The 26,367-nt window shown below is 42.5% G+C and overlaps 1 protein-coding gene across 4 annotated transcripts in view; it reads right to left on the bottom strand.

The window, feature by feature from the left end:
- Positions 1–877: 877 nt before the first annotated feature.
- The window catches only part of LOC147898801 (uncharacterized), a 43,068-nt gene continuing 17,578 nt past the window's right edge, over positions 878–26,367 (bottom strand). For all 4 annotated transcript variants that reach the window (XM_087379052.1, XM_087379053.1, XM_087379051.1 and 1 more), the window contains 3 exons: positions 6,145–6,259; positions 5,697–5,774; positions 878–1,354 (listed from right to left, as the gene is read on the bottom strand). In XM_087379052.1, the coding sequence (XP_087235178.1) occupies positions 1,245–1,354; positions 5,697–5,774; positions 6,145–6,259 (303 nt within the window). In that variant the 3' untranslated portion in view covers positions 878–1,244. The remainder of the gene's footprint in view (positions 1,355–5,696; positions 5,775–6,144; positions 6,260–26,367) is intronic.

Below are 26,367 nucleotides of genomic sequence, written 5' to 3'. Positions count from 1 at the left end.
TTCAGCTTTCATCCCATAATTATCCTATAGGGTTTGTGTATTTCTTCAAGCTTCAAGTTGGGAGTGGAGAGCTCCTCCACAATCGTATGCTCAAAATTTATTGATTTGAATGTGTGGAGGAATCATCTTGCAAGGTTCCCACGAGACAAAATTAAAATGATAAGCTAGCAACTTGCTCAAATAGCCCAGTGCACCCTCTAACAAACAGGGAATACATGATGGAGGTTCCTTGGCCCAAAAACTTCATGATGTGAGCTTCAACATGCTCACAACCCAACCCTTGAGCCTTTTATGTTTTCAGATGTACCACTCAGCCGCAATAAAAACAAAATTTACCCGGTACCATGCAAGCTTTGCTCAACTGAACTCATGTCCATACTACTAGTTCATTTGGGGTACTCTTTTGTAGTACCTCAATCGAGCTAGCCACTTACAATAGCTTGCACGTGTGGGTGTGCCTTGACTCCCTCCAAATTCAACAAGCCCTTCGAAATGCATGATAATCGTAAATTTATATTTCGCTGGGGAAGATGATTGGTGACTCCCAACTAGTGAGTATATACTCGGTGTGGGGGTTAGGGTTTTTTGTTTGGGAGATATTACTCGTGATCACTGATTCCAAATAAAGCCAAGCATATGCACACAAAATCTCAACCGTACATACATAAAAGGGGACAAGTGGTTTGTTCCTAAATATATATAGGATGTACTGAAGTAAAACCTTACTTATTCTACACTTTGTTCTCCTACTTATTGACGCTTATCAAGCCTAGTAATGTGTTTTATCAAGCCTCTTCAAGAAAGGGAGACCAGTTGTCCGTGGCTTGGGTGGAAAAAGAAAATGTTTCGCCTTAGTATTCCCATTTTTACAAGTATTTCCATTTTTGTAAAAATTCAATACAACTCCAAATAATCTCATATTTACACTTCTCTGTGATTCATAGTTGATAGCCAAGCTAAAATGATTGTCATGTCCTTTGGCAGAATATAGGATAAAAAGGGCATACACTTGGAGTTTCCCAAACAGGCAGTCAAAGATTAGGCCCATAATTTGGTACTCCCAAAGGTGTAGAAAACGTGATCAAAACCAAATAAAACTACACATTAAGAAATTACAGTGATACTCTTGCAATAGGCATCATCTCAAATTATGGGCCTCTGACAGATCTTCAATGTGCTTTGGTCATTCCATGGCTGTCACATAATCAACCCAACCATCCAAGCTTGATAATGGATAGATTGTGCTATGGGTTTCTGGCTTCTGCCAAGGTGCCACAGTCAGCAATAGTGACAGTCTTTCTAGTTTTTCCCTCTGGTGTGCCCAATTCATTAAGGGTTTCCAGAACTTCTTTTCCTGCATGCACATACACGGATCAAACTTTCCTTACAAAACTTCTAGACTGTGTATCACAAGAAACAGAAGATTTGCTTATGATCGAACAAAAACTCCTGAGAATTCTTTCTTTGTATTTAACACTCCTATACCATTAATGTTAGTGTATTGTGGTAATACATACCATTGCTTGACATTCAAAAGAGCATCTTGTATCAAGTGCCACACCATGTGTGTTGGCTTGAATATTTGCCACACTTGAACATGATTGCCCTTGGAAAATATGTCACACTTCAACCTGACCTGTGGCAGTCAAACATGAATATTTGCCACACTTCAAAATGACCTGCCCTTGGAAAATATGTTACACTTGAACCTGGGTCACTTGCTTCAGTTCTCTCTTTCTCCCCCACCTCACCCCCCCTCTCCCCTCCCCCCGCTCTATCACTGATGGCCTTGCTCCCCTGGCTCGTCCCCCACCTAAAATTCCTGTGTGCGTGCCAAATATATTTGCATTCTGAAAAGCAAATAGCCTGTCATAGTCTGTTGGTGGGAGTTCTCAGAGCCTGCAAAGCAGCTCGCCAAATGTTACTTGCCCTTTGCATTGCTAAAAAAGTGCTTGCCTGAGCAATACATGACTTAAAATACTCTTCGTGCTACTTTGATCTTTGTATGCACCTACTAAACAGATGTAGATTTCTAGAGCCTATACCCTAGTCATACCTTTCTCCTATAAGCAAATGGTACCCTCACTTTTGATCCGTTTAGTTGAATCTGCTTACCTCAACCCACCACATGGGTATCTTTTAACCAGGTTCACCTCTTAATCAGTTACATTGAAAAGCAGAGGATCAGGTTTCATCCTCAAAACTTCCCTAAGCTTTGCCATCTCTGATTGTTTTCTGACTATCTCAAACTGATGCATGATCCCGCCTTATCTTGCCTCAGCCATGGGCCATATCCTAGACGAAATCCCAAGTACACATACATGTCCTTAGCCTAGGACTCCCCATACAATTTCGATTAGTACACCACATGCTTGCACCATTTTGACTCCCACCACATGTCGTACAGACCTGTTGCATGGCCTTTAAGATCCAGATTCTAGCGATGGCTTAATCCTTCTGCCCAGGATAAGAGTAGGAAATGGAGGCTAAACTGTTCTTGACCCAATCCATCCTTTAATACCAGCTTGTTTGCTGAACAAGGGCTCCAATAAAGCCATATCTGCTTGAGACCCATATATTCATGCAAATAGACAGCGGTGGTCACTCCACTTGAGATGTGAGACAGGACACTGGTACTTACTGGTTACCTTGGGAGGAGTGGCTCTGTCTACTTTTCAATCAAGCAGTGGTGGCAACAGAGCAACACGGCTTCTTGGATTGTGCAACATGCTCCCCTTGGGACATGTTCCCCTAGATCATAGAAGCTGAAAAACAATTCCTCGGGCAATCTCTTGGACTACAGACACCACCAGCAACAACCACTAGGGCCGCTCTTTACACCTTACATTTTGCTATCCTTCTAATGCTGTTTTGGTCCCAAAATCCATATTAAGCTTCCCATGTACATTAACACAATCGTCATCATCGATGTGGTCGTCTTCCTGAGTTCTTTTAGTGGGTGCACCAGGCATCTCCAGTTCCCCTGCTCATGGGGGGCTGTTGTACTGGAGGGGAAGTAATATGCCCATGTGTGGACCCAACCTCGTGATCCATCATGTGGTGACTCATTTGTACAACACCACCCGTCTCGATCTCAACAAAGCTGGGAGGCGGAGGACAGCACCAGCACGGATAGTCTAGGATTATTTAAGATATGTGATGGTCTAAAAGTCTGCATCCAACTGCACAGGCGATCCTCCAAACTCTGAACGATTTGATGTGGAATTAAGGGATTACTAGGAATGATGCCAGAAAGCAGGTATCATCTATAGTCAACCTGATGGAAAAGGGCAGATGCCAATGTAAATAGTCTTTTGTTGTCCATCCCCAAGACTTTTTGTAGCTACGTATGCGATGGTCTGAAAATCCGCATCCAACTGTAGATGTGATGCTGCAAACTCTACTCACAGCATTTGATGAAAAAGAAAGATCTTAGAACTAAGGATGCAAGAGACTACTATGACCTCTCATGTCCTCATCAGGGGGCTCACAAGTGGGGCAGTGACTCTTCTATTCCAATACTCCCTATCAATGACCCATTGTGGGCCCACACTATTTTCTCTTGACAACAAAGGCATCCTCAAACACAGGTCCAAACCCACACCAACCTGATTAAAGGGATTTTCCATCCACTCCCATAAAAGACTTATCCGGCACAATGCAAAGGTGTCCTTGAACTCAAACTCCTGCACCCCTAGATACCACTATGCATTGTACTCGAACAACAAGAAGAAACACAGCATCACCCACCTATGGCACTACCAATCATGTCATGAACCCACAAGAATCCTCCAGACACCCCCAAGTACAGCATTCACGTCCATCCAAAGAGTCACCATTTCATGCACTCCACAGGGCAACTGACAGGGGACCATCCAGCTGCCAACAGACACCAAGCATGTTGTATCATGGACAACCCATAACCTTCCAAAGACCGTTGGCTCCTGCAGTGTACCTCTCAAAAACCAAGCTCTTGCATGCAACTGAAATATTCTCACAATTAAAGTATAGAGAGAAAGCATACCCTGGTTCATCTCCATCGTCAACCATTGCACCAAGCCAGGTACCACCTTGAAGGACCCACCAGGTCAACATCAATATGTAATTTTGAGCTTATGCTGCAGGCAGTGTACTACCTCAAACTCCACCTCAAGTGGCCAACCTCATCTTCATTTCTCCTGTTGCAGACGGGACGTCATCCTCAGCAATACAATCTATCCCTACCTTTTCAAGAAAATTTCGATCCATGGACCATTACTCAACATCGAACACAAACTTGTCATACTCTGCTATTGTGTGTAGTTGTCTCTGGTTCCACGTAAACTGATGCTGCTCCTTATCATGATCTGCCTTCTTCTTCTTCTCGCAATTCCGCACAAAGCGTCCAAAATTATCACCCTAATAGCACTTTTTTTTTCTTCTTACTCTCACTGTCAGAAATGCCCTGAGGATGCCGCCTTCTTTGACTTATTCTGTTTAGGCTTTGCCTTGCCATTATCCTTCCGTTTACTCAAAGCGGTAAAGACCTTGACCCCAGCTGCTTCAAACAAGTTCTGCTAAGCTTCTTCTGGAGCAATAATGGCCCAAGCTCCTCAAACGTGAGTGGCTTTGATCTCTCTCCAGCTGCATGGTCATCACCAACTCGTTATAGCTGCTCTGAAGTTTGTTGACCATGACCAGAAACCACTAGTTACTCTCCACTTTCTGACCAACCGCTGCTAGCTGATCTCTCAGACCCTTCACCTTAACCAGATGGCTCTTGAAAGGTCCCCTCATTCAGCATTAGTGTGGGGAGCCCTCCCACTCTAATGGTCAAATTGGCATACATCCAGGAGGTGAAGGAGGCTTACAGGAAGCTGCAGACTTAGCTCAAGAGAGGCTGCCCACCTAGGCTGACTACCTGGGCAGTAAGGTGGAAGGATCACTGGACAGAGAGTCTACATAAGCTCAGAGAAGCACACAGGCTTAGAGATCTAGGAGTGCCATGCAGATAGTAGGGGAGCTCTGGTAAGATCAGAGGACCACGGTTTGGTGGACTCTGCATCTCTTTTATATTGCATCTGGTGTTGAGCAGAAATTTATCATTGTGGATTCTATATTTGTCTTGGATGCACTGTCTATTTACTGGCTTGCACACACATATATGGTTGTGAAGTACACACAAGTAAAGAAGGTTGATTCCATAGTTAAACACTTCTGCGTGCATTCCTAGGACGCTCTTAAGTCTTCTGCTGCCGGATACCCTCTGGCTGGATTACATTTCTAACACTGAGGCCGAGCCACAATCTGGAGGGGCCCCTGCCAGATCCTCTATGCTATAGGGCAGCTCCACAAGCAGTGCAAAATCATCTTGAGGTCCCTATCTACACACAGGCACCTCTAGAGTAGGGCACTCGGAGAGGATTACAGAAGTTTCCTTCTTTTCATGCACTAAATGCATCAGTCGTTGTCTACAGCTACAGGTCTTTGTGGCACTATAGCTGACTCCCTAGGGTACGCCAAGAGGGAGCACCCAGCCAGGGGAAAGCTGACAAAACTAGCTAGAGAGAAATGAAGCTGAGAGACAGAAAGAAAGAGAGAGGGGGGGGGGAGGGGCCTATTAAAAACTCTTTTCCATCCCATCTAGAGCAGATTACCAAATGAAAGAAAAAGCTGAGAGATGAAAACAGAAACAACCAATGTCATCGATTCAATACCTTCAATCACTTTCCCGAACACCACATGTTTGCCATCTAATTGAGAGCAATCACCGAGGGAAAGGAAAAACTGAGACCCTGCATGCAAAACAACAGTGTCAAGACTAGATAATATTTATGACAAAGAAAACTTCATATTGATTTTTCACTTAAGATGATACCATCTAATATCCCATAACAGCACTAAAAAGTCCATAACAATTGTCTTTAGAAATATTTTAATGCCATGATAGATTTTTTATTTTCTACATGCATTTTCCAAGTATCTCCATCAAATCCATGCCATTTGAATGTATAGAATTTTCCTTATCTTGGAATGCAAACAAAAAAGCAACCTTGCATCTTTTGATAGAGAAAAAATATTTTCTATAAATCGTTCGAATTACCAATTTATATATTCAAATGTCAATGATTCTTTTGTTAGGTGACAAAGAAAAACTACCATTACCATTCGTGTGTGGTCCACTATTTGCCATGGAGAGAATGCCTTTTCCTTTGTGTAAAAGCTTGAAGTTCTCATCGTCAAACTTCTTTCCATATACGGACTTACCACAGTCACCTCCCTACAGTTGCCAAAAGCTTTAATTTCAGAAGATACCTCCAAATAAATAACAAACTTGATTATTAAAAAAACATTCCTGCTTAAAGAAGTTCCTCAAATCATGTATATCAGTTAATCATTTATTTTGGAAAAGATAGATGCTATGATTTAATAAGTTTATTTTTTCTTATTCAGAGCTTTGATTTGATGTGCAAACCAACTGTTCACTACATTTGTAAGACATTGTATCATATACTCTCATAATGCAGTAATAAGTAGAGGTATTTTTTCTCCTAGCAAGAATAAAGAATAGGCCATCTTCCAACATTGGCCATTGCCACGCGGTTAAGGGCACTTTTCCCTCATAAGAGATTTTCCCCCCTAACCGTAGTTAGGATACCCAACTACAGTTAGTAGTCAATGGTTGGGTTAGTTAGGGTTTTGTCACTTTGACAAAACCCCAAGTTTTGTATGTTGTTTCTATCTCTTGCAATACAACTAACGTTGCTCTCCTTCCGGTTCACACTCTTGCTCACCTTGCTCACACCCTAGCCCGTCGTCATCTACATCAGCCCGTACGGTGACCTCTGTGCAAATCGTTCGTAAGCCATACATCCTCGTCGTCCGTACAACTGCCGCTGATTCCCGTACATCGTCCGCATAATCTTGCCTGCTTCGCCACGAAGCTGCCGTACAGTTGTCCGTACGCCAGCCGTACATTGCTCAATCAATCACCCTGCCGTACGGTACTTGCATGCAAACCTCCTTGTTGTACACCTACGTCATCCGTACACATGACATTTGGTTTCAGTCCTTGCATAGGTGAAATTTGCAACAGAGGCATTTTGCAAAATTTGGGGCTTTTGCTGGAGATTTGTAGTTTAGCCAAGATTTGGGACTTTCAGTCAATTTGCCCTCTTTCAATTGCAATCTTTTTGTAGAAATTGGGGCTTTTGGATTTGAACTTCAATTTCAGAGTGTACAAGGTGATTTGACACTTTGCATGCATTTTTGGACTTAGATTGAGTCACATTGCAGACAGTTGCCATTTTTGCAGTGTTTTTTGGCAGTTTTTGGGCATTTGCATGACATTTGGGTGCATTTTGAGCCTTTGATAGGCTGAGACAGTAAGCTTTCCTTTTCGTTTTGGACACCCATTTTCCTATAGTTGGGGCTTTTGGATTTCTTGCACGTGTTTTGCAAAGAGATCTAGCAGAGATTCAAGTGAATTTATGCTTGTGGGCTATTGCATTTTGAGCCATTGATTGGCTGTTTTTTCAGAAGTGGGCAGTTTGCATCAATATCCCAGCAGGGATTTGTGTTGTGCACCTTCATTCCTAGAAAGGAATGTTGGTATTTGTTGCATTTTCTTTGGCAATTATGGCCCAGAGCAATCCCAATGAAGTGTTTGGAGTCCTCACACAAGAGGATAAGTTGGATGGTACCAACTACTCCCTATGGAGTTTTATGGTTCGCAATATCCTAGTTTGCAAACACTTATGAGACTATGTCAATGGGGATGAGCCACGGCTAGAGAATGTGGTTGCATCTGCCACTCCTCCTTAACACGGTGGAGGAAGGGGTAGAGGACAAGCTCAAGGTGTAGGACAAGTGCTAGGTGCGGCAGCTGTTGCAGCAGTGGCTCTTACACAGGATCAGAAAAGGTGGGATTCACGTGATGCACTAGCACTCTCAGCTATCTCCCTTTCTATCAAAAGGTTTATCATTTTGCACATTCGGTCATGCAAGACCTCGAAGGCAGCTTGGGATATTTTGGAGAGTGTTTTCAGCTTGCAATGATGCTAGGGTCTCTTTCTTGAAGAGAGATTTGACTCATACTTATATGGATGAGGGTGACTCTATGTCTGAGCACCTCACTAAACTTCACGATTTGTGAGAGCGATTGTTGAATATTGATGAGATCATTCCAGATTCAGAGATGGTCACTACCACCCTGAATTATCTTTCTGAGAGAGTTGACTCATACTTATATGGATGAGGGTGACTCTATGTCTGAGCACCTCACTAAACTTCAGGATTTGTGAGAGCAATTGTTGAATATTAATGTGATCATTCCAGATTCAGAGATGGTCGCTACCACTCTGAATTATCTTCCTGAGTCTTATACTCTGAATTATCTTCCTGAGTCTTATCTTGGCTTTCACACCTCATTACATTTCAATTTTTAAATAGGCTTCACAAATAGCCTACTAAGCACAATTGTTCCTCACAATCGTCTATCCATTGAAACACGTCTTTTTTGAAGCCATTGCAAATGGCACCTATTTTACTAACAATTAGATGTAAGGTTGTTTTATAGCCTACTAACCTCAGAACCGCCTGTCCACCAATCGAATCACGCCTTTTTTGAAGCCGTTGCAAATGTTACCTATTTTACTAGCAATTAGATGCAAGGTTGCTAAAAAACCACCACGAGAATGTAAAAACTACATCACTTACACCCTTAGATCCATTTTCAAATTCTGTGAAGCTTTTAATTGGTGACAAGTGTCCTCCCCTCCCCATCATTGAGGGGGGGTGGCAACCCTCTCACTTTTCATGAGATGATAGGACTTTTGTTTCAAGAAGAACAAACCAGGAAGAACATGGCTTCACGAGCTGATGAACATGCAATGCTTTCGAAATTCAAGCCCAAAGGGAAGGGGCAGCATAAGCAGCATGCAAATCAGCCTTCACATCAGCATAAATCTGATTTTGGACAACCTTCTTACAAGGCTAAGAATGATGCAAAGAAGCACAAGAGAAAGGGTGTTTGTCATTATTGCAAGAAGCCGGGTCACTACGCTGGGGAATGCAAGAAAAGAATTGCCAAGGAAAAGAAAAAGGATTCTGGTATGGCTATCACAGATTCAACTCCTCATGCACATGATGGTGGTGATGCTTCAGCCAACTTAGTGGAAGAAGAGTATGCCTTTCTGACTTGCAGTCCTGATTTTCAAGTGGTTGCTCTAAATATTATAGCCACCTCTGAGGATGACTCTTATGCTTTTCTGACTTGCAGTTATGATCCTTCTAAGGATTCATGTGCTTTCAATGTCAATGAGACATTGAATAATTGGTACTTTGATAGTGGTGCCACCAAACATATCACTTCCAGGAAGTGTTTATTTGATTCTCTGCATCCATCACCTACTGGAAAAAGGGTACCTTGTGCCAATGATTCTTCTTATTCCCTTTGTGGCATTGGTGAGATTATATTTACAACCATAGATGGCACAAATTTCAGAATTCATGATGTGCTTTATGTACCTGGAATCAAGAAGAATTTGCTTTAAGTGTCCTCTCTCAATAAAAGAGGATTTCACCTTGTCTTTGAAGATGACAAGCGCGCAGTCGGAGATAGGGAAGATGACTATGCCTTGAGACTATCTGACACACTGTTTCGCGGTCTTTTTCAGCTTGATGTTTTTGAGAAAAGACCAGATGATGCACTTGCAGTTTCTTCTCCCATTGGTGCTATGCAGAATGCGGAGTTATGGCAGCTTGATGACACTTCAAAAACATTCTATAGTTGATGCTTTGCCTCCTCCCCCTCATGCCTGTGAAGGGTGCATACTTCGGAAGATGCACAGGTTTCCCTTTAAGAAGGATGGTGCAGTACGAGCTGTTCGTAAATTACAACTCATTCATAGTGATGTCTGTGGTCCCATGAGAACTCCTGCATTGGGTGGTTATCTCTATTATGTCACCTTTATTGATGACTACTCAAATTACACTTGGGTCTATGGTTTAAAGAAAAAATCAGATGTGTTTAAGCATTTTCGACACTTTGTTGCCAAGGTTGAGAATGAAACAGGCCTCATGGTTCAAATTCTATGCACAGATAGAGGGGGGGAGTATATGTCTCATGAATTTGAGGCTTATTTGAAAGAGAAGGGCATCACACATCAGATTGCAATGAGGCTTACCTCTCAACAAATGGCAAAGCTGAGCGGAAAAATCGAACTCTTATGGAGATGGATAGATGCATGCTTACAAGCAAAAAGCTTCTTCACCGGTTTTGGCTTGAAGGTCTCATGTATGCCAACTATGCATCATTGTCATGTCTTTGGATGTGTTGCATATGCCCTGTGCCTGTTGAGTTTCGACATAAGCTGTCCGACAAGGCAATCAAGTGCATATTTGTTGGGTATAGTGCAGAGAGCAAAGGTTAGCAGATTTTGTTAGTAGAGATGTAATCTTTTCAGAAAATTCAGAACATACACAAGCTGAATTTAATATGCCCATTTTTTCTACATTAGATGATGTTTTTGAAGGTATATTACCTCTTGCTTTGGGTTCTCTTGCTGATATGCCTTCTGAAATTCAGGATATACAGCCAGCCCCTCCAGTTCGATATGCCCCGATTCAGCCCCAGGCTGATCCCGTTCCTCCACAGGCAATGGATGATGCGGTTAGACAGGAAAGAACAGAAATTTAGGCTTCCAAATCAGTTCCTCATTGGCTACTCCAAACTCTCAAGGAGAGTAAGCTTGATGCTCCTTTGCCTGGCAGAACTCATAGTGCATCCAGACATGAAGAGGGGTCACATTTGGTGGATTCAGTTTTTATCGGTGCACTTCTAATGAAGAAGAGCCTGACTCTTTTGAGGAGGCTCAGGATAATGTGCATTGGATGAAAGGATGAGTTGCAGTCCGTTGATAAGAATTAGACTTGGAATCTTGTGGATTTTCCACTAGGGAAGAATGCCATAGGTACCAAATGGGTTTTCAATGTCAAGCGAAAGCCAGATGGGTCTATTGACAAGTACAAGGCAAGGTTGGTTGCCAAAGGTTATGCTCAGAAAAAGGGCATTGATTATGAGGAGACTTTTGCTCCTACTTCCAGGATGACTACTATCAGGTCAGTGATTGCCATGGCTGCACATTTTCATTGGCATGCATGTACATCAGTTGGATATAAAAACAGCTTTCCTTAATGGAGACTTGTTGGAAGAGGTTTATGTGAAGCAACCTCCCGATTTTGAGGTGTCAGGTGCAGCCCATAAAGTATGCAAGCTGAATAAGGCTTTTCACAAGAAGTAGTGCTAGTTATATTGCTTGAAAACGAGAGTACAAGAGGGAATAAGGCTTTGTATGGGCTAAAACAAGCTCCACGACCTTGCACCTTTGCCCAGATGGTCCAGTGTGTGCCATGTGATAGTCCAGTTAACCATTGATATCCTCGATTGCAAATGGGTGATGCCTTCCTGATCAGCAAGGGTCTCATTAATAGTCCAACTGAAAGTACCCTCTACATCAAGAAGGATGGGGGGGATATTTTGGTCATCATTCTTTATGTAGATGACATGCTGCTCACACGTTCGAATGAAAGAATAATTGCAGATTTCAAGGCTGAGTTGAGAGCCACATTTGACATGTCAAATTTGGGCATGCTTCATTTCTATTTGGGGATCTAGTTCATACAAGAGAGACGTGGCATCATTATGTCTCAATCCAAGTATGTGCGGAAGCTTTTGGATCCGTTCCGGATGCATGATTGCAAGCCCATAGCCACTCCCATGGAGCCAGGGCTGAAACGTACTATGTATGATGGAGGTGAACCGGCTGATGTCACACTTTACAGCTCATTTATCTGTGCAATACTTGGCCTGATATTTAGTTTGCATCTTCACAAGTGAGCACATAATGCACATCCCAAAGGCTATGCATTGGTAGGCTGTAAAACGCATTTTCCGTTACTTGCAAGGCACTAAGTCTTATGGCTTGATGTTTCGCAATGGGGGGTGACTTGCAGATGCATGCTTACAGTGACTCAAATTGGGCTGGAGATTATGACACAAGGCAGTCCACTAGTGGTAATTGTTTCTTTTGAGGAAGAAACAATCCACAGTGGCTACCTCCTCATGTGAAGCTGAGTACAGGGCAGCTTTCACAACAACAGTTAAGTGTGTTTGGCTGCATCATTTAGGAGCTGATCTTCATCTAGCATCGGAGGGTCCTTCTCCTATTCTCACTGATAGTCAGAGTGCTATTGTAGTTGCCAAGAATCCTATGTTTCATGCTCGCATGAAGCACATTGAGGTTCTTGATCCTACCAGGCACCAAGCATAATGGTTCTATTTCAACTCATCCATCATCCAACTCCATACATATAACTGTTATAAACTCGTATAGAGAGATCCCTATGGTTGCTCCACATAGAATCCCTCCACCAAGAACTCCACCAAAAACTATTCTACCATCTCTTCCCCATCATAGTGACTTTGTTATTTGCAGACTTCACCTCAGGGATGCTCCGACAAACTATTACGGATAGTTCAGCATTCACCAATTTGGATGTCACTCTTCTTCCTTGGACTGGTTCTCTTGCTCCCTTGTTTTGTGTTTGCATCACATACAAGATGTCCAGGCTTATCACAATGGAAGCTATTCTTCTTGTTCTTCTTGCTTTTCCTGTCATAAGAGTTTCCATCATCTTGACAAGTGTAAAGGAGGGATATTAGTCCCATATACAAAGAATCAAATATGTGGTCCTTGGATATATGAAGAAGTTGTAGCTACTCCTCAAAGTCTCGCTAGCTTTTTGGGACTTGGGGCGGGGATTTGGTACCTCGCACCAACAATAGTACACACTCCACAGGTACCAATGTTGGGTGTCCACGCAGGGCACCATGTGTCAATAGGGTAGTACTACTACCTTGCCATTCCTTTTAAGCATACCATCATCTATGGTATATATTGCATATGTATGGCCTTCCCTAGATGCCAGGTCATCTATAACCCTGAGTTTGATCACAACAGCCGTAGGCCAAAAGCTCTGAATATACTCATCCGCTTTCTCAATTTCTCTAACCTCAGTCATTAGATCCCTTTCTACTATTGTGAAACTCATATTATGCAGAGAGCATGACAACGCATCAGCAACTTTATTCGCTCTTCGGTACCAAATCTCTAATATGGAATTCTTGCATGAGTTTTTCCCACCTCCCTTGGCGGCCACTCAAATCAGGTTTGCACCATATAATACGTCTCTTGGTTTCAAAGCATGGATCATGACATATATCTTTTGCTCATGAGTTGGCCAATTCTTCTGAGGAGGTGAACTATTCTTGCTTTCACAAGCAATTGGCCTCCTGTCTTGCAATAGAACCACTCCTACCACAATGATGCTTGCATCTATCTCTAGAAGGAACGATTTCTAGGGATCAACAACCCTCAATAAAGGTCCTTGAGTTACTAATCTCTTTATTACGTCAAAGCCTTCTTCTTGATTCTTTTCCCAAACATAAGGTACCTAGTCAATGGAGAGACAAACCTTGTTTGATATTCTAGCTTAACCATGCACAGCACAATTGTCTTCTTATTTACATAGAGACTGACTTGTCTCAAAATACTGAACACTTTTCTCCAATGTTCTCTATGTTCAACAAGAGTTTGTTGTTAACCAATACATCATCGATAAACTGTACTACAAACTTTCCGATGTACGGGCGTAGTTGATCATTCATTAGCGTGACGAATGTAGCTAGAGCATTATGAAATGGCATTACTATAAAACTCGTAGTGACCTAATTTGCTTCTAAAAGCAGTCTTCAACACATCCTAAGCACGAACTATGATCTAATGGTAGCTGTATTTTAGATATCTTACTAAAAATACAACACCATGCTATGCATCCGATAGATCAGCATTGCCATCGGATATCTGCGCTTAACATAATATTGTTCAACCTTCAATAGTCAATACACAACCAAAAGGCACTGTCTTTCTTTCTCTTCTATATTATTAGTGAGGCAGAAGGCAAGAAATTGGGTTGAACCTTGAGATATTGTTCCACACGTCAGCTTCTTTTGTAAAGCTCAGCCTATGCGGTCTATTCACACGTTCTACCCCTTGGAAACCATTCAATCTTATGTTGAACATTTCTTTTCGGAGGTAACTCATCTTTGAAACAATCAAAAAACTCAATGAGAATCCAATCAGTTAATGATCCCATCTCCCATCTTGGGTAGCCGAGGAATCTATTGGTGCATCCACACACAACTCGACAGATGCACAACAAAAAAACAAAAACTCACAGAAGTCTTTCGAACATCCATAGTTGAGATCAAAGGACCCTGAGAAAGATCTTTCACCTCAAAGAATATTACATTTGTATATGTGCTTCTTTCAATCCACCTCAAGATTTTTCTTAGAGTGCCATGCCATCCCAATGTTACATCTACGTGAGCAAGCTTGGTAATTTTAAAATCCAGTCTCTCCACATAGCCTTGGATACGGAGCTCTAACTATGTGAGTCTTTGGTCCCACATCTCGGTTGGACTTCCATTTGCCATCAAAAGTATATAGGCATAGTCAATGGGGTGGTTTTCAACTTCAATTGTTTTACTAGTTTGGAATGAATAACATTGTGCGTCGACGCTAAGTAAAACAACACAACAACATTATGCTCGGCAACGTGCCCCTTCATTTTTATTAGTTCATTCCAATAAATCCAAATACCACGTTGCAGCCGGTTTTCATAGGGTATCATCAGATGCATTCTTAAGTTTTTTAAGCTTAAAAGCAAGAAGTGATGTATTCCATTCAAAACAAATTAAACCACATGACAAAGACCAAAACAATTTCTGAACACAAATAAAAAATCATGGGCGGTATGCAGGATTTTTCTCCCAACCACGCTCTATAGCATATTCTCACGATACAAATTCGTCTAACGTTACATTTCACACGGTTTTCCTTCTATACAGCCCACAATCTCCCTAGATGGGCCTAGATTGCCACATGTCCATTTTGTAAGGCCATACTTAGATATTCTTTTTTATCCCTTCTTGGGATTCCTTTAAACCATTTGCCCTAGGCACAATTCATAACTAGTAACACTTAGACCTAGGCCTTTAGAACAACCTAGTCATCCAAATCACCCTCACCAATGACCTTGACATTGAATACCTTTGACCATATACAAAGCGCAATGCAGATCATTTAAAATCATCGGTCCTCTAAAGGGTTTTAAACGTCAACTCACCCTTCCAAGGTCCTACCATCTCAACTTGAGCGTAACATTCCTTCCCTCTTCACGCATCAACGTCCTCGATGAAAAAACCTAGGAATGCTCTCCGCATTAGTATACGGATTTCCAAGTCGTCTCAAATAGAGGTAAACCATTCGGTCCAAGATTCTTGTTGGTTTGCGCCTTGCATTACCCTCATGCACTGAGGATCGCCATTGGGTAGATGCGGGTTTCATTCCATCAGCTGAGGATTGAGATAGGGAGAGCAGCACGTATACCCATAGAGCAACGGACCTATACGCTATGCACACTGGGAGTGGTTGAGATAGAGGAACACTTTTTATGCGCCTGCCCAGCCTACTACGAGATCTGGTGATGATACTACTGTCTCTATCCGGATGGGAGTGGCTTCGTCCCACTATCACGATTGATCCACTTCCATGACCAAGTCTGCATTGGGCTCTATCTGCTTGAGATGCGTCGACACAGGGAGACCCTGCTACGACAAATCGAAGAGTAGCAGGAGGTGATCACACCACACAATACAGAGGCTAACCACACATAGCGTCACGTCACAAATTTTTATGCATTTGAGTCAGCTCTAGGACACAATGGGGTGGAGGAGGAGGAGCTAGCTGCTATGCGGGTAGTCTGGATTACTGAGAGAGGATTGTAAAGGCCATCCACGACACGGAGAGCGACCAAAGCACACTAGATTGAAGTTCGTCCTATCACAACTTTCCTCAGAGGGGACCGCCCAAGATGAGGGGTCACTCTGAACATAGCTCAGCGGGTTTAGAGATCGAGGAGACCACGCCCCCATCGGACACCGCACCACGAGATAGCCAAACAAAATCAGATTTGAGACATTTACACCACTCATAACGAGCCACCACAGTGCCAAGTTTCGGTTTCTAAGTTTCCAATTCCAGTTCTCATCTTGCTTCAAATAGCAAACAACACATGATATGATATGATATGATATGTTTTGTACTTGACTTTGCTTGAGCCACTGAGTTTGCTGATTAATAATAGTTATTTGGAGCATGTTGACTTTAAAGCCTTGGTCTCTGATGCTATTCAGCCTCTCTCTCGTCAGATACGCATTGGTTTGGATTATGCCTGGCAGGCTTTTGTTGCTCGGATGCAAGCAGTTATTCGAGATTATGGCAAATCCTATATGCAAGCCACAAGGGAGACTGTAGCATATGCCAAATTTACTTGTCAAAGTTCGACTGAGCTTGCTCATCTTCGCCCTTTGTCTTCAAAGGAAAGCATGCTCTTATGTCAGGCTCAATTCTCTATTCAATCCAATGATCGTAGAAAGCTTGCTAAATGGGAAACTCGATCCAGACAACGGGCATTTTTGGATAAAGGCTGCTCTTCCAAGCAATTTTTTTAGAGTTTACACTACAAAAGATAGGCTGCCAATATCTATCGGATCCGGATGCCTGATGGTTCTTGGTCAACATCTCGTTCAGAGCTTGTTGATTTATGTGTGCACCACTTCTCCACTCATTTTGGGCATCTGGATACTCTTTCTCCTCGGGTCGTGTCTGCACGTCAGCTTCTTTTGTAGCATATTCATCCAAAACTGTCTGATGCTCAAGCTTTGGAACTTGAACATCCCTTCACTGAAAGGGAATTGTCTCTGATGCACTGAGATCCTGTGGCAAATGGAAATCTCCAGGATGGGATGGTCTCGTTGTTGAATTTTTTCTTCCATTCTAGGATCTTCTTAAATTCACCTTGCTGCAAATGGTAAATACAGCATGGCAAAATCAGCAGATGCCTGTGTCATGGAAAAAGGGTCTTCTCAAGCTGATTCCAAAAAAGCAGCTATGTGATTCACTTGGTGATTGGAGACCAATCACGCTCATGCCAATCATTTACAAGATCATTGCCAAAATGGTGGTTGATCGGATTAAAGGTTATTTACATGATGGGTTGCATCCCTCCCAATATGGCTTTGTTCCACGTTGCCATATCATAGATAACATTGCCAATGCTTATATTGGGATTGAATATGCCAAATAAACGCAGCAGGATGTTCTACTGTTGCAAGTAGCTATTGCAAAAGCCTTTGACACAGTTCATCTCGCAAACAGCAAGTTATTTACTGGCTTTACAGAGATAGCAATGCGGCTTGCATTATTTCTGGGGATATCTCTGATGAGTGGACTCTTTGTTATTCGGTTCGCCAGGGATGCCGTCTCAGTGCTTTACTGTATGCCATTGCTACTCATCCTATGCTGCAATATATTGATCATCTTGTGGCTAAAGGATCACTTCATGGCTTGGAATTGGATGCTAATCGCAACATGGTTGCTCAAGCTTATGCTGATGATTCTTTCTTTACCCCGAAGAATACACCCCATGATCTTGGTGCCTTGATGTAGGTCCTCTCTGTTTATGGTTTGGCAGCTGGTCTTCATGTTAATTTTCATAAGTCTAAGCTGCTCCCTTTGCATTCCAAAGACTGGCAGTCTATTATGGCCTGGGGATATCATTCCACCCACTCAGTTTGTTCATCATCTTGGTTACCCTTTGGGGTGGGAACTCACTCACCGACAACAAACTGATTGGGTTTTGGCTAAGCTTCGGAAAAAGCTTGAGTATTGAAAACTGGCAACCTGGCCTTTGCATGTTAGTGCAGTCCATCCTTGTGGCATATATTCAATTTTACTTGCCATTGATCATGTTCACTAAGACAGATCTTACATCTTTCATGTCTGTCTTTATGGAAATCTTCTGGCGATCCAAACATGGCAGAAAAAGTCTCACGCTGCTTTCGATGCATCACATTTGTTCTCCCAAGATGCATGGTGGATTGAACATCACGGATATTCATGTGCATATTCTTGCCCACATGGGGAAAATGTTGCTGCAATTTCAGCAAGGTGATCAGCCTTGGGCTCTTATGATTAGGACTCTAGTCACTCATATCAGTATTTCTGCATTTGGTCATTGGCAACTCGATCACTGGGATTTCTTTTTTGGCTGCACTGATGGCACTTTGCCTAGCTGCCCTTTTGTCTCCCGCTTGCTTCTTGACTGGAAGCATGTTCTTTCTCATCTGGAATGGAATGGACGGCAATCTTTGCTTGGGAATTCTTTGAGAGCTGAAAGCATTCATTGGTCGAAAGTCTTTCAGCCTCCCTTGGCTTTACAGAAACCTCGACATTCCTACTTCGTCTCATTTAAAGGCATCACCTCGGTTGCTGATGTTATAGATGATGCTGATACTGTGCTCCCCTTTTCTCTAGCTGCCACTACATATGGATTGGGCTCTCATTATCGTCCTTTGTGGTGACAAATTACTTCTATGCTTTCGCCTTTTGTTCCGATTCCTCCTTTGGAACTCCAGGACCGGCTAGAAGATTGGACTTTGACTTCTCCAAGGTCCTCTTCTCGTCCTTTGAGGCTATCTCAGATTACTGTACTTGCATTGTATAAAATCCTTTTGCCTCAACCTTGGGTTTCACATAGAGGTGATTTTGTTTGGCAAATGCATCGCCCAGCCAAGTGGTGGAGGAAAAGATTACAGCAACTTTGGGCCTATAAAGTACTGCTTCGGCAACAGCTTTTCTTTTGGCAAGTTCTTTTAGGAGTGTTTCCATCTGGACAGCTATTAGCTCATTGACACATTGCTCCTGCACTTTGCCACAGATGTTCTGCTTCTTCAAAGACTGTGCCTCACTTGTTTTGGCATTGTCTGTGCTCTCGTGAGTTTTTTGATCTGCTTCAATAGCGCCTGCGAGCGAGATTCCCATCTGTTCCGTTTGGGAAGTTCTTCTGGCTATTTGGGTTTCATCCATCCAGACAGGAGTTTCATCTTTTCTTCGTTTGGGTTCGCTACTGGGCACTATGGACTTTATGGACATATAGGAATTATAAAGTCTTTGGTGATCCTACTTTCTCTCTGTTTGGCTTTTTTAGGCGTTCTCTGCAGCAATCTTTCTTTGATTGCTTGCAGACCCGCTACATAGATCATGAGGTCTTTTTAGCATATACTGAAATTTTCAGTTGATGTAATTGTAGCACCTTATTTTGAGGTTGCTACTCATATAATATAATCAATCAAAGATTTCACCCAAAAAAAAAGTGTGTGTGTGTGTGTGTTGAGTGTGTGTGTGTGTGGTGAGTTTTTGGTGAGAGGAGGAGACCAGCTTGCAGCCAGCATCTTGCGCGCCCCTTCCTGCTCCTTTTCTTGGTTCCCACACCGGCCCTCCTGCTCCCACGCTACAGATGCTTGTCCGTACGTTTTCGCACCATCCCTTCCGTACTGTCAGAAATATTTTACTTTTTTTTTCAAGCGTCTGTACATCCGTCTTTTTTCTGGTCAGCCGTTTGTACATCCGTACATCCATCCGTACTGTCAGGGGGAAAAATGTTTGGTCAGCTGTCCATACATCCGTACTGTCAGAAATTTCATACAAATTCCGTACTATTGGAAAAATTCATACTGTCAAAAATTTTCCGTGCAGATTTCTGTACAAGTTCCATACTATCAGGGAAAAATCCGTACTGTCAGATTTTTCCGTACAGTCAGTTCTTGTCAGTCCGTGCTGTTTGTAGAAAGAGTTCTCAGTCTCTCTTCTCAGTTTCTCTCTCTATTTTCCTTTTGTCTTTCCCTTTCAACTTCTTCTTGTTACTCCTTTCTTTTTCCCATGGAAACTATCAAGACCTACATGCACAAGAAGCAGAAATAGGACTCGGGTCAGTATCACTCGATGCATGCTCCTTTTGAGGCGATGTTATGCATGAGGGCTTTGAAGACACGCGTCGGGATTGGAAGGACTCTGCTCCCACTGTTGGGCTCATGGTGGAGGTGGATGACATCGTTGATCCCATGCGTGAATACGCCAAGCATGCTTTTTTTTTCCCCCTCGGGACGCATGCCTGTTTGCAGCAGATGTGGGAAATTGGCCCACCAGGACTTTGGGTGGTTGTTTTGTTCGGAAAGTGCATTATGCTGCTCGGGGGTTTTTTGAGGTTATTGTGACAGATGAACTGCACAAACAGATGCTCCTTGAACACTCCCCTTTGTTTTATGGGCAGCAGATGGTGCATGTTTTGCCTTGGTCACCCACCAAGGATTATCAGCCTTTAATTCGCCATCGCTGTCTAATATGGGTGGAAGTGGTTGACTTACCTCTGGTGGATTATCAGGCTTTAATTCGCCATCGCTGTCCGGTATGGGTGGAAGTGGTTGACTTACCTCAGTGCTTGGCTTCTCTCTTACCCAAAATTGCAGCATCGTTGGGTAAGGTGGTGTGCCCTCGGCGGCCAAATGGGAACTCCAACCGATTTTGCATTTTGTGGTATACTGATCATCTCACTCCTGATTCCTATTCTATTACGGTGAATCAGGTGGATATCGGCAGTGCTTTTTACAAGCTCAAGTGGGGCCTATTTGTAGGTGCATGTTTTGAATGTAAGAAGTTTGGCCACATGGCTTCTCAGTGCCCTCTTGTCATGCACAAAAGGCCTTTGGAAAATATGCCTTCTTGGATGCCTACTAAAGAAATGATGGGTCAGCCTGTTTTCAAATAGAAGAGTGTCAAGCCTCTTACTCCAGCTCAGGAAAAAGGCAAGACATTTGTTGTGTCCAATGGGAAACTTTTACTACTACCTTGTCAGTTGATTATGCATTTGTGCATTTTGATCATGCACCTCTATGTTTAAGGATTTCTTTGCATGACATGCCAGATGATAGGCTTCCACACAGAAAGCTCCTCATGGTTAAAAATAGCTATTTGGATCATGATCATTTTAAGGCCATGGTGTATGATGTGTGTCAACCTCTTTCACCTCAGAGTTTTATTGATACTGATTATGCCTGGGATGCATTTGTTGCTCGTATGCAATCAGTTATTCGCGATTATGGCAAAAATTATCTCAAAAGATTGAGGGATATGGTTGCTCGGGCAAAATCTACCTGTCAAGTCTTTGACTGAACTCAATCATTTTTTGTCTTTGTCTCTTGAAGAAAGCACATCTTTATGCCAAGCTAGACATTGTTTGCAAAGTAATGATCATAGAAAAATTGCCAAATGGGAGACAAGAGCTCGTGAGCGAGCTTTCTTGGATAAAGGTTGCTCGTCGAAGGATTTTTTTAAGAGCTTACATCATAAGCGACAAGCTACCAATATTTGTCGTACTCTACTTTCTGATGGACATTGGATTTCCTCTTGAGCTCAACTTGCTGCAGCTTGTGTTCATCATTTTTCAGGCAGTTTGGACAGGCTGATCCTCTTTCTCCAGCAGTATTGGCGGCTCAGACTCAATTACTGCAGCATGTTTTCCCATTGTTTCGAATGCACAAGCTCTTGAGCTTGAATGCCCTTTCACTGAAACAGAATTGACCACTACTGTCCGATCATGTGGTAAATGGAAATCTCCGGGATGGGATGGGATGGCCTTATAGTGGAATTTTTTCTTGAATACTGGGATCTTCTCAAGCCCATTTTGCTGCGTATGATCAACCATGCCTGGGAACAACAACATATGCCAGATTCTTGGAAAAATGAGCTAGTGAAGCTCCTTCCCAAAAAGCAGATTTGTGAATCATTGGCTGATTGGAGACCCATTACTCTTATGCCTGTCATTTATAAAATCATCACCAAAATGGTGGTTGATCGTATTAAAGGATACTTGCATGATGGTTTACATCTTGCACAATATGGTTTTGTTCCTCACAGGCATAGCACTGATAATATCACAAATGCTCATGTTGGAATTGAGTATGCCAAATACACAGAGCAGGATGTTCGTTTACTGCAAGTTGATATTGCCAAGGCTTTTGATACTGTTCAATGGGACTTCATCTCTCAGACACTGCATGCTTTGGGATTTGGGCAGAAATTGCAGCATATCATATACTGGCTTTATAGTGACAGTCAAGCTGCTTGCATTCTTTCTAGGGATATCTCTGAAGCATGGACTCTTCGTTGTTCGGTGCGTCAAGGCTGTCCACTTAGTGCGCTCCTGTATGCTATAGCCACGCACCCCATGCTTCAATATATGGATCATCTCGTAGCTACGAATAAGCTACATGGTTTGGAAATTCATGACAGTAAACCATTGCTTGCTCAAGCTTATGCAGATGATTCTTTTTTCACTCCACGCAATATAGAGCAGAAGCTTTCTGAGCTAATGCAAGCTCTTTCTTTATATGGTTTAGCTGCTGGGCTTCATGTAAATTTTCAAAAATCAAAATTGTTGCCTTTGCATTCCAAGGAATGGCACTCTCTTTTATGGCCTGGAGAAATCATCCCACCAACTCAATTGGTTCGTCATCTTGGCTATCCTTTGAGTTGGACACTTTCTCCTTGTCAACAATCTGATTAGATTCTTGCAACTCTCAAGAAAAAGCTGGAGTACTGAAAATTGGCAACTTGGCCTCTGCATGTTCGTCTTCGAATTGTGCAATCTATTCTGATGGCATATATTCAATTCTACTTGCCTCTTATTATGTTCAGCAAGGCTGATCTTGCCTCTTTTATGTCTCAGGTTCTGGAAATCTTCTGGTGTTCTCGCCATGGAAAAAAAAGCTTGCGTTTGCTTCAGGTACAGCAGTTTTGTTCTCCAAAGATGCATAGAGGTCTTAATATTCTCAATATCCATCTGCACATTCTTGCCCACAAGGGGAACTCATGCTGCAATTTTTGCAAGATTCTCAACCATGGGCTACCATGATTCGTCATTTACTATTGCATGTTGAATCTCAAGCTTTTGGTCATTGGCAGCTTTCCCAATGGGAGTTTCTTTTTGGTTCTGTGATAGGCAAAATCCCTCACTGTCCTTTGGTTTCCCATTTGTTATGGATTGGAAACATATCCTTTCCCGCTTGGATTGGCATGGTAGTGATTCCTTGTAGGGCAACTCTTTCAAAGCTGAAAGTATACATTGGTCTAGAGTGTTCGCCCTTCCTTTGGCTTTGCAGGAGCCTTGACGTTCGTATTTTCTGAGTCTCAAGGGGATTTGTTTGGTTCAGGATGTTGTTGATGATGCTGGATTTCCCCTTACTTTTCCTTTGGTCGCTACCAAATTTGGTCTTGGAATGCATTATCATCCACTTTGGCATAAGATTACTTTGATGCTCCAACCATTTCAGCCGGTTCCTCCATTGCATCTACAGGATCGTCTTCAAACTAAACACTTTCTTCTGTGGGCTTGTCATGCCGTCCTCTACAGTTTGCACATATTACTGTCTCTTCTCTTTATAAAGTTCTACTTCCTCCACCATTTATCTCGCAAAAGGCAAATGAGCTTTGGCATCTTAATCGTCCTATGAAATGGTGGGGAAACGTTTGAGACAGATTTGGCATTGTAAGACTCCTCTCCGTCAGTAAGTTTTCTTGTGGAGAGTTTTGTTCGGTGTTCTTTCTCATGGACAGCTCTTGGCACGACGACATATTGCTTCCTCTATTTGTCGCAGATCTCTGGCTCCGAGAGAGACTGTGCCTCATCTCTTTTGGCATTGTCCTTCCTCTTGTGCTTCCTTGGACTTCCTTGGGCAGATTTTGAGAGCTCGATTTCCTCAGATTGCTTTTGGCAAGTTCTTCTGGCTTTTTGGTGTACATCCACCCAGACAGGAGTTTGATTTCTTTTTTGTTTGGGTTCGGTACTGGGCACTCTGGACTCTCTGGAAGGATCGCAATCATAGGGTCTTTGGTGATCCTGTTTTTTCCAATTTCTCTTTCTTCAAACACTCTTTGCAGTAATCGCTTTTTGATTGCTTGCAATCTCGTGTCTTTGATCATGATGTAAATTTGTCCTACACTGAGATTTTCTCTTGATGTATTATAGCTCTCCCTTCTGGGATAGCTTTTTTTGTAATATAATGACTCAAAGATTCCACAAAAAAGTGTGTGTGTGTGTGTGTGTTGGGACATTGTGGGGCCGTTCCAGTTCTGCCTTTTCCTAGAATGGTGTTCCAGACGTTTCGGATGTCAAAATGCCATTCCCTAGAAGCTATGTTCTATGCTCACACAAAAGTTACTTTATCTAGGATCAGCTCAATCAAAGACGATACTATTTTGAAATATTCTTTGATAAAACTGGACAAATTCTAAAAATGATCACAACGCGGTCGAACTCTGAGGAATGGGCAATACTAATATTGCAGCCACGTTCTTCGGATCCATTTCCACCCCATCAAGTGTAATCATAAGTCCCAAATACTCAAGCTTCACCATGCATAGCACGGTTTTCTTTTATTTATATAAAGACTGGCTTTCCTCAAAGTATCGAACACTTTTCTTAAGTGTCTACGATGCTTAGCAATACTTTTGTTGTAAACGAGAATATTGCCAATAAAATGTACTGCGAACTTCCCTATATATGGGCATAGACGGTCAATCAACTCTACCGATGTTGTACAAAGAAACGAGAAACTCTTCTTAAGTTTTTCGAACTTCCATCTCGGAAACTAACAGTCCTTGAGGAAAATCCTTTTCACTTTGCAGGACGTATTGCACACTATTCGTCATAAATTGATAAATGTTTTTTTTTCAATCAATGGCTAGATTCTTCTTAAAATGCCATGCCTTTCCCAGGGCTATATCTGCGTGAGCAAGCCTGGTCATTTCAAAATCTAGCTTCTCCACATAGTCCTGAATCCGAAGCTCTAACTCGGCAACCCTTTGGTCCCATACTTCAGTAGAACTTTCATCCTCCATTATGATTGTATACGCATAGTCAGATGGACTAGTTTTTAGTTCCAAACTCTTTACGAGCTTGGAGTGTTATGCTCTAGTTGAGGTAACATGACCTTGGAAGGGTCAATCAACGTTTTCCTTTAGAGGACCGGACTTATATTATATTTTATTGTGCTTTATTTATCTGGTCAAAGGAGTCAATGGCAAGGTCCTTGGTGTGGGTGATTGGCACTGACTAGGTGGTTACAACCCTAGGAGTCTAAGTGCACCAACTTATGGAAAGTGCCTAGGGGCAATTGCATTCAAAGTATCCCAAGAGAGGGATAAATGGTCCATTTAGTGTGGTCTTAGGATTGTGACATTTGGCAGCAACCATCTAGGGAATTGAGGGCTCTACAAAAGCATGTAAAAGGCAAATTGAACATAAGATCTTTTAGGCCTGCTTACCAGAGGTTGGCAAGGTGGATATACAACATGCCATCGCCCATGAGTCGGATGGTTTTTTCACATTTCATATACCTAGATGAATCCAGGAACAGTCCCAAACTCATCCTCTAAAAACACAACATAGTGCAATTTCAATCTCATTATAGTCACTCATAAGGTTGAAAACCATAAACTCCATCTCGCATAGCAGGGACTAGCTACTATGACATCCCCACTGACGTCATCAACGCCCAACAGTGGGGGTAGACCATAGTATAAAAATATGCTCACACACATACAAATCCACACACCCACACATACTTGAGCATCCATTTATACAAAGTCTTCGTACTGAGTTTCTGTCGGCACTCTGGAGGTGAAGGGCATATGGTATCAGAGCGCAAGGTAGCGCATGTGATGCATAGCTTGACAGAGGTGGCGTTGGGATGTATGCATTTTTTACGAGCCATCTGCTACCGGCTTGACAATAGCGCTCATTCGCCCTAGGCTTTCTCTATCATAGATGATTTTAAGAAAGAATTAGGCTTCACAAGGTTCTCTATTCCAAGGGGTTGCGACCTAGACCAAAGTTTTGAGAGCAGCGACCAGATCACACAGCATGTGCTTTCCATAGGGATTCTGAAAAGGATGAACTCCTTAGGGCAAGACAATGAGGTCAAATGCGCTTCTACGTCTACGGAGAACACACTGTATTTGAGCGAAATTCCATAAAGTTGTCATCATCGCTCAAGGTCTAGCACAGATAGGAGCCGCAAACGATGATGAAGGCAATTATAGTAGCGAAGACTGTGAAGGCCGGTACTTCGGAGAGAAGAAGGTTGACAGCGGGTTAAATGTTGCACGAGGTGCTTCGTGAGTACTTTGCAAGAACTACATATGACTATGCAGTGGAGGAGGAAGAATAAATGATCAACTTTTCGGAGTTATTTCTAGGACACAAGTTTGCGTCAGGGGCCTATAGTTGGCTATATCTTGGCAAGTAGAAGGAATCTACAGTTATTGAGAAAATCTTGAGACAGCCAGATGACCACGAAGAAGTGGT

Source organism: Dipteris shenzhenensis, chromosome 9 (genome assembly GCF_047967505.1).
Source record: "Dipteris shenzhenensis isolate YYH24624 ecotype China chromosome 9, Dip_SZ_1.0, whole genome shotgun sequence".
Lineage (NCBI taxonomy): Eukaryota > Viridiplantae > Streptophyta > Polypodiopsida > Gleicheniales > Dipteridaceae > Dipteris > Dipteris shenzhenensis.
This window is presented reverse-complemented; position numbering and strand designations above follow the sequence as displayed.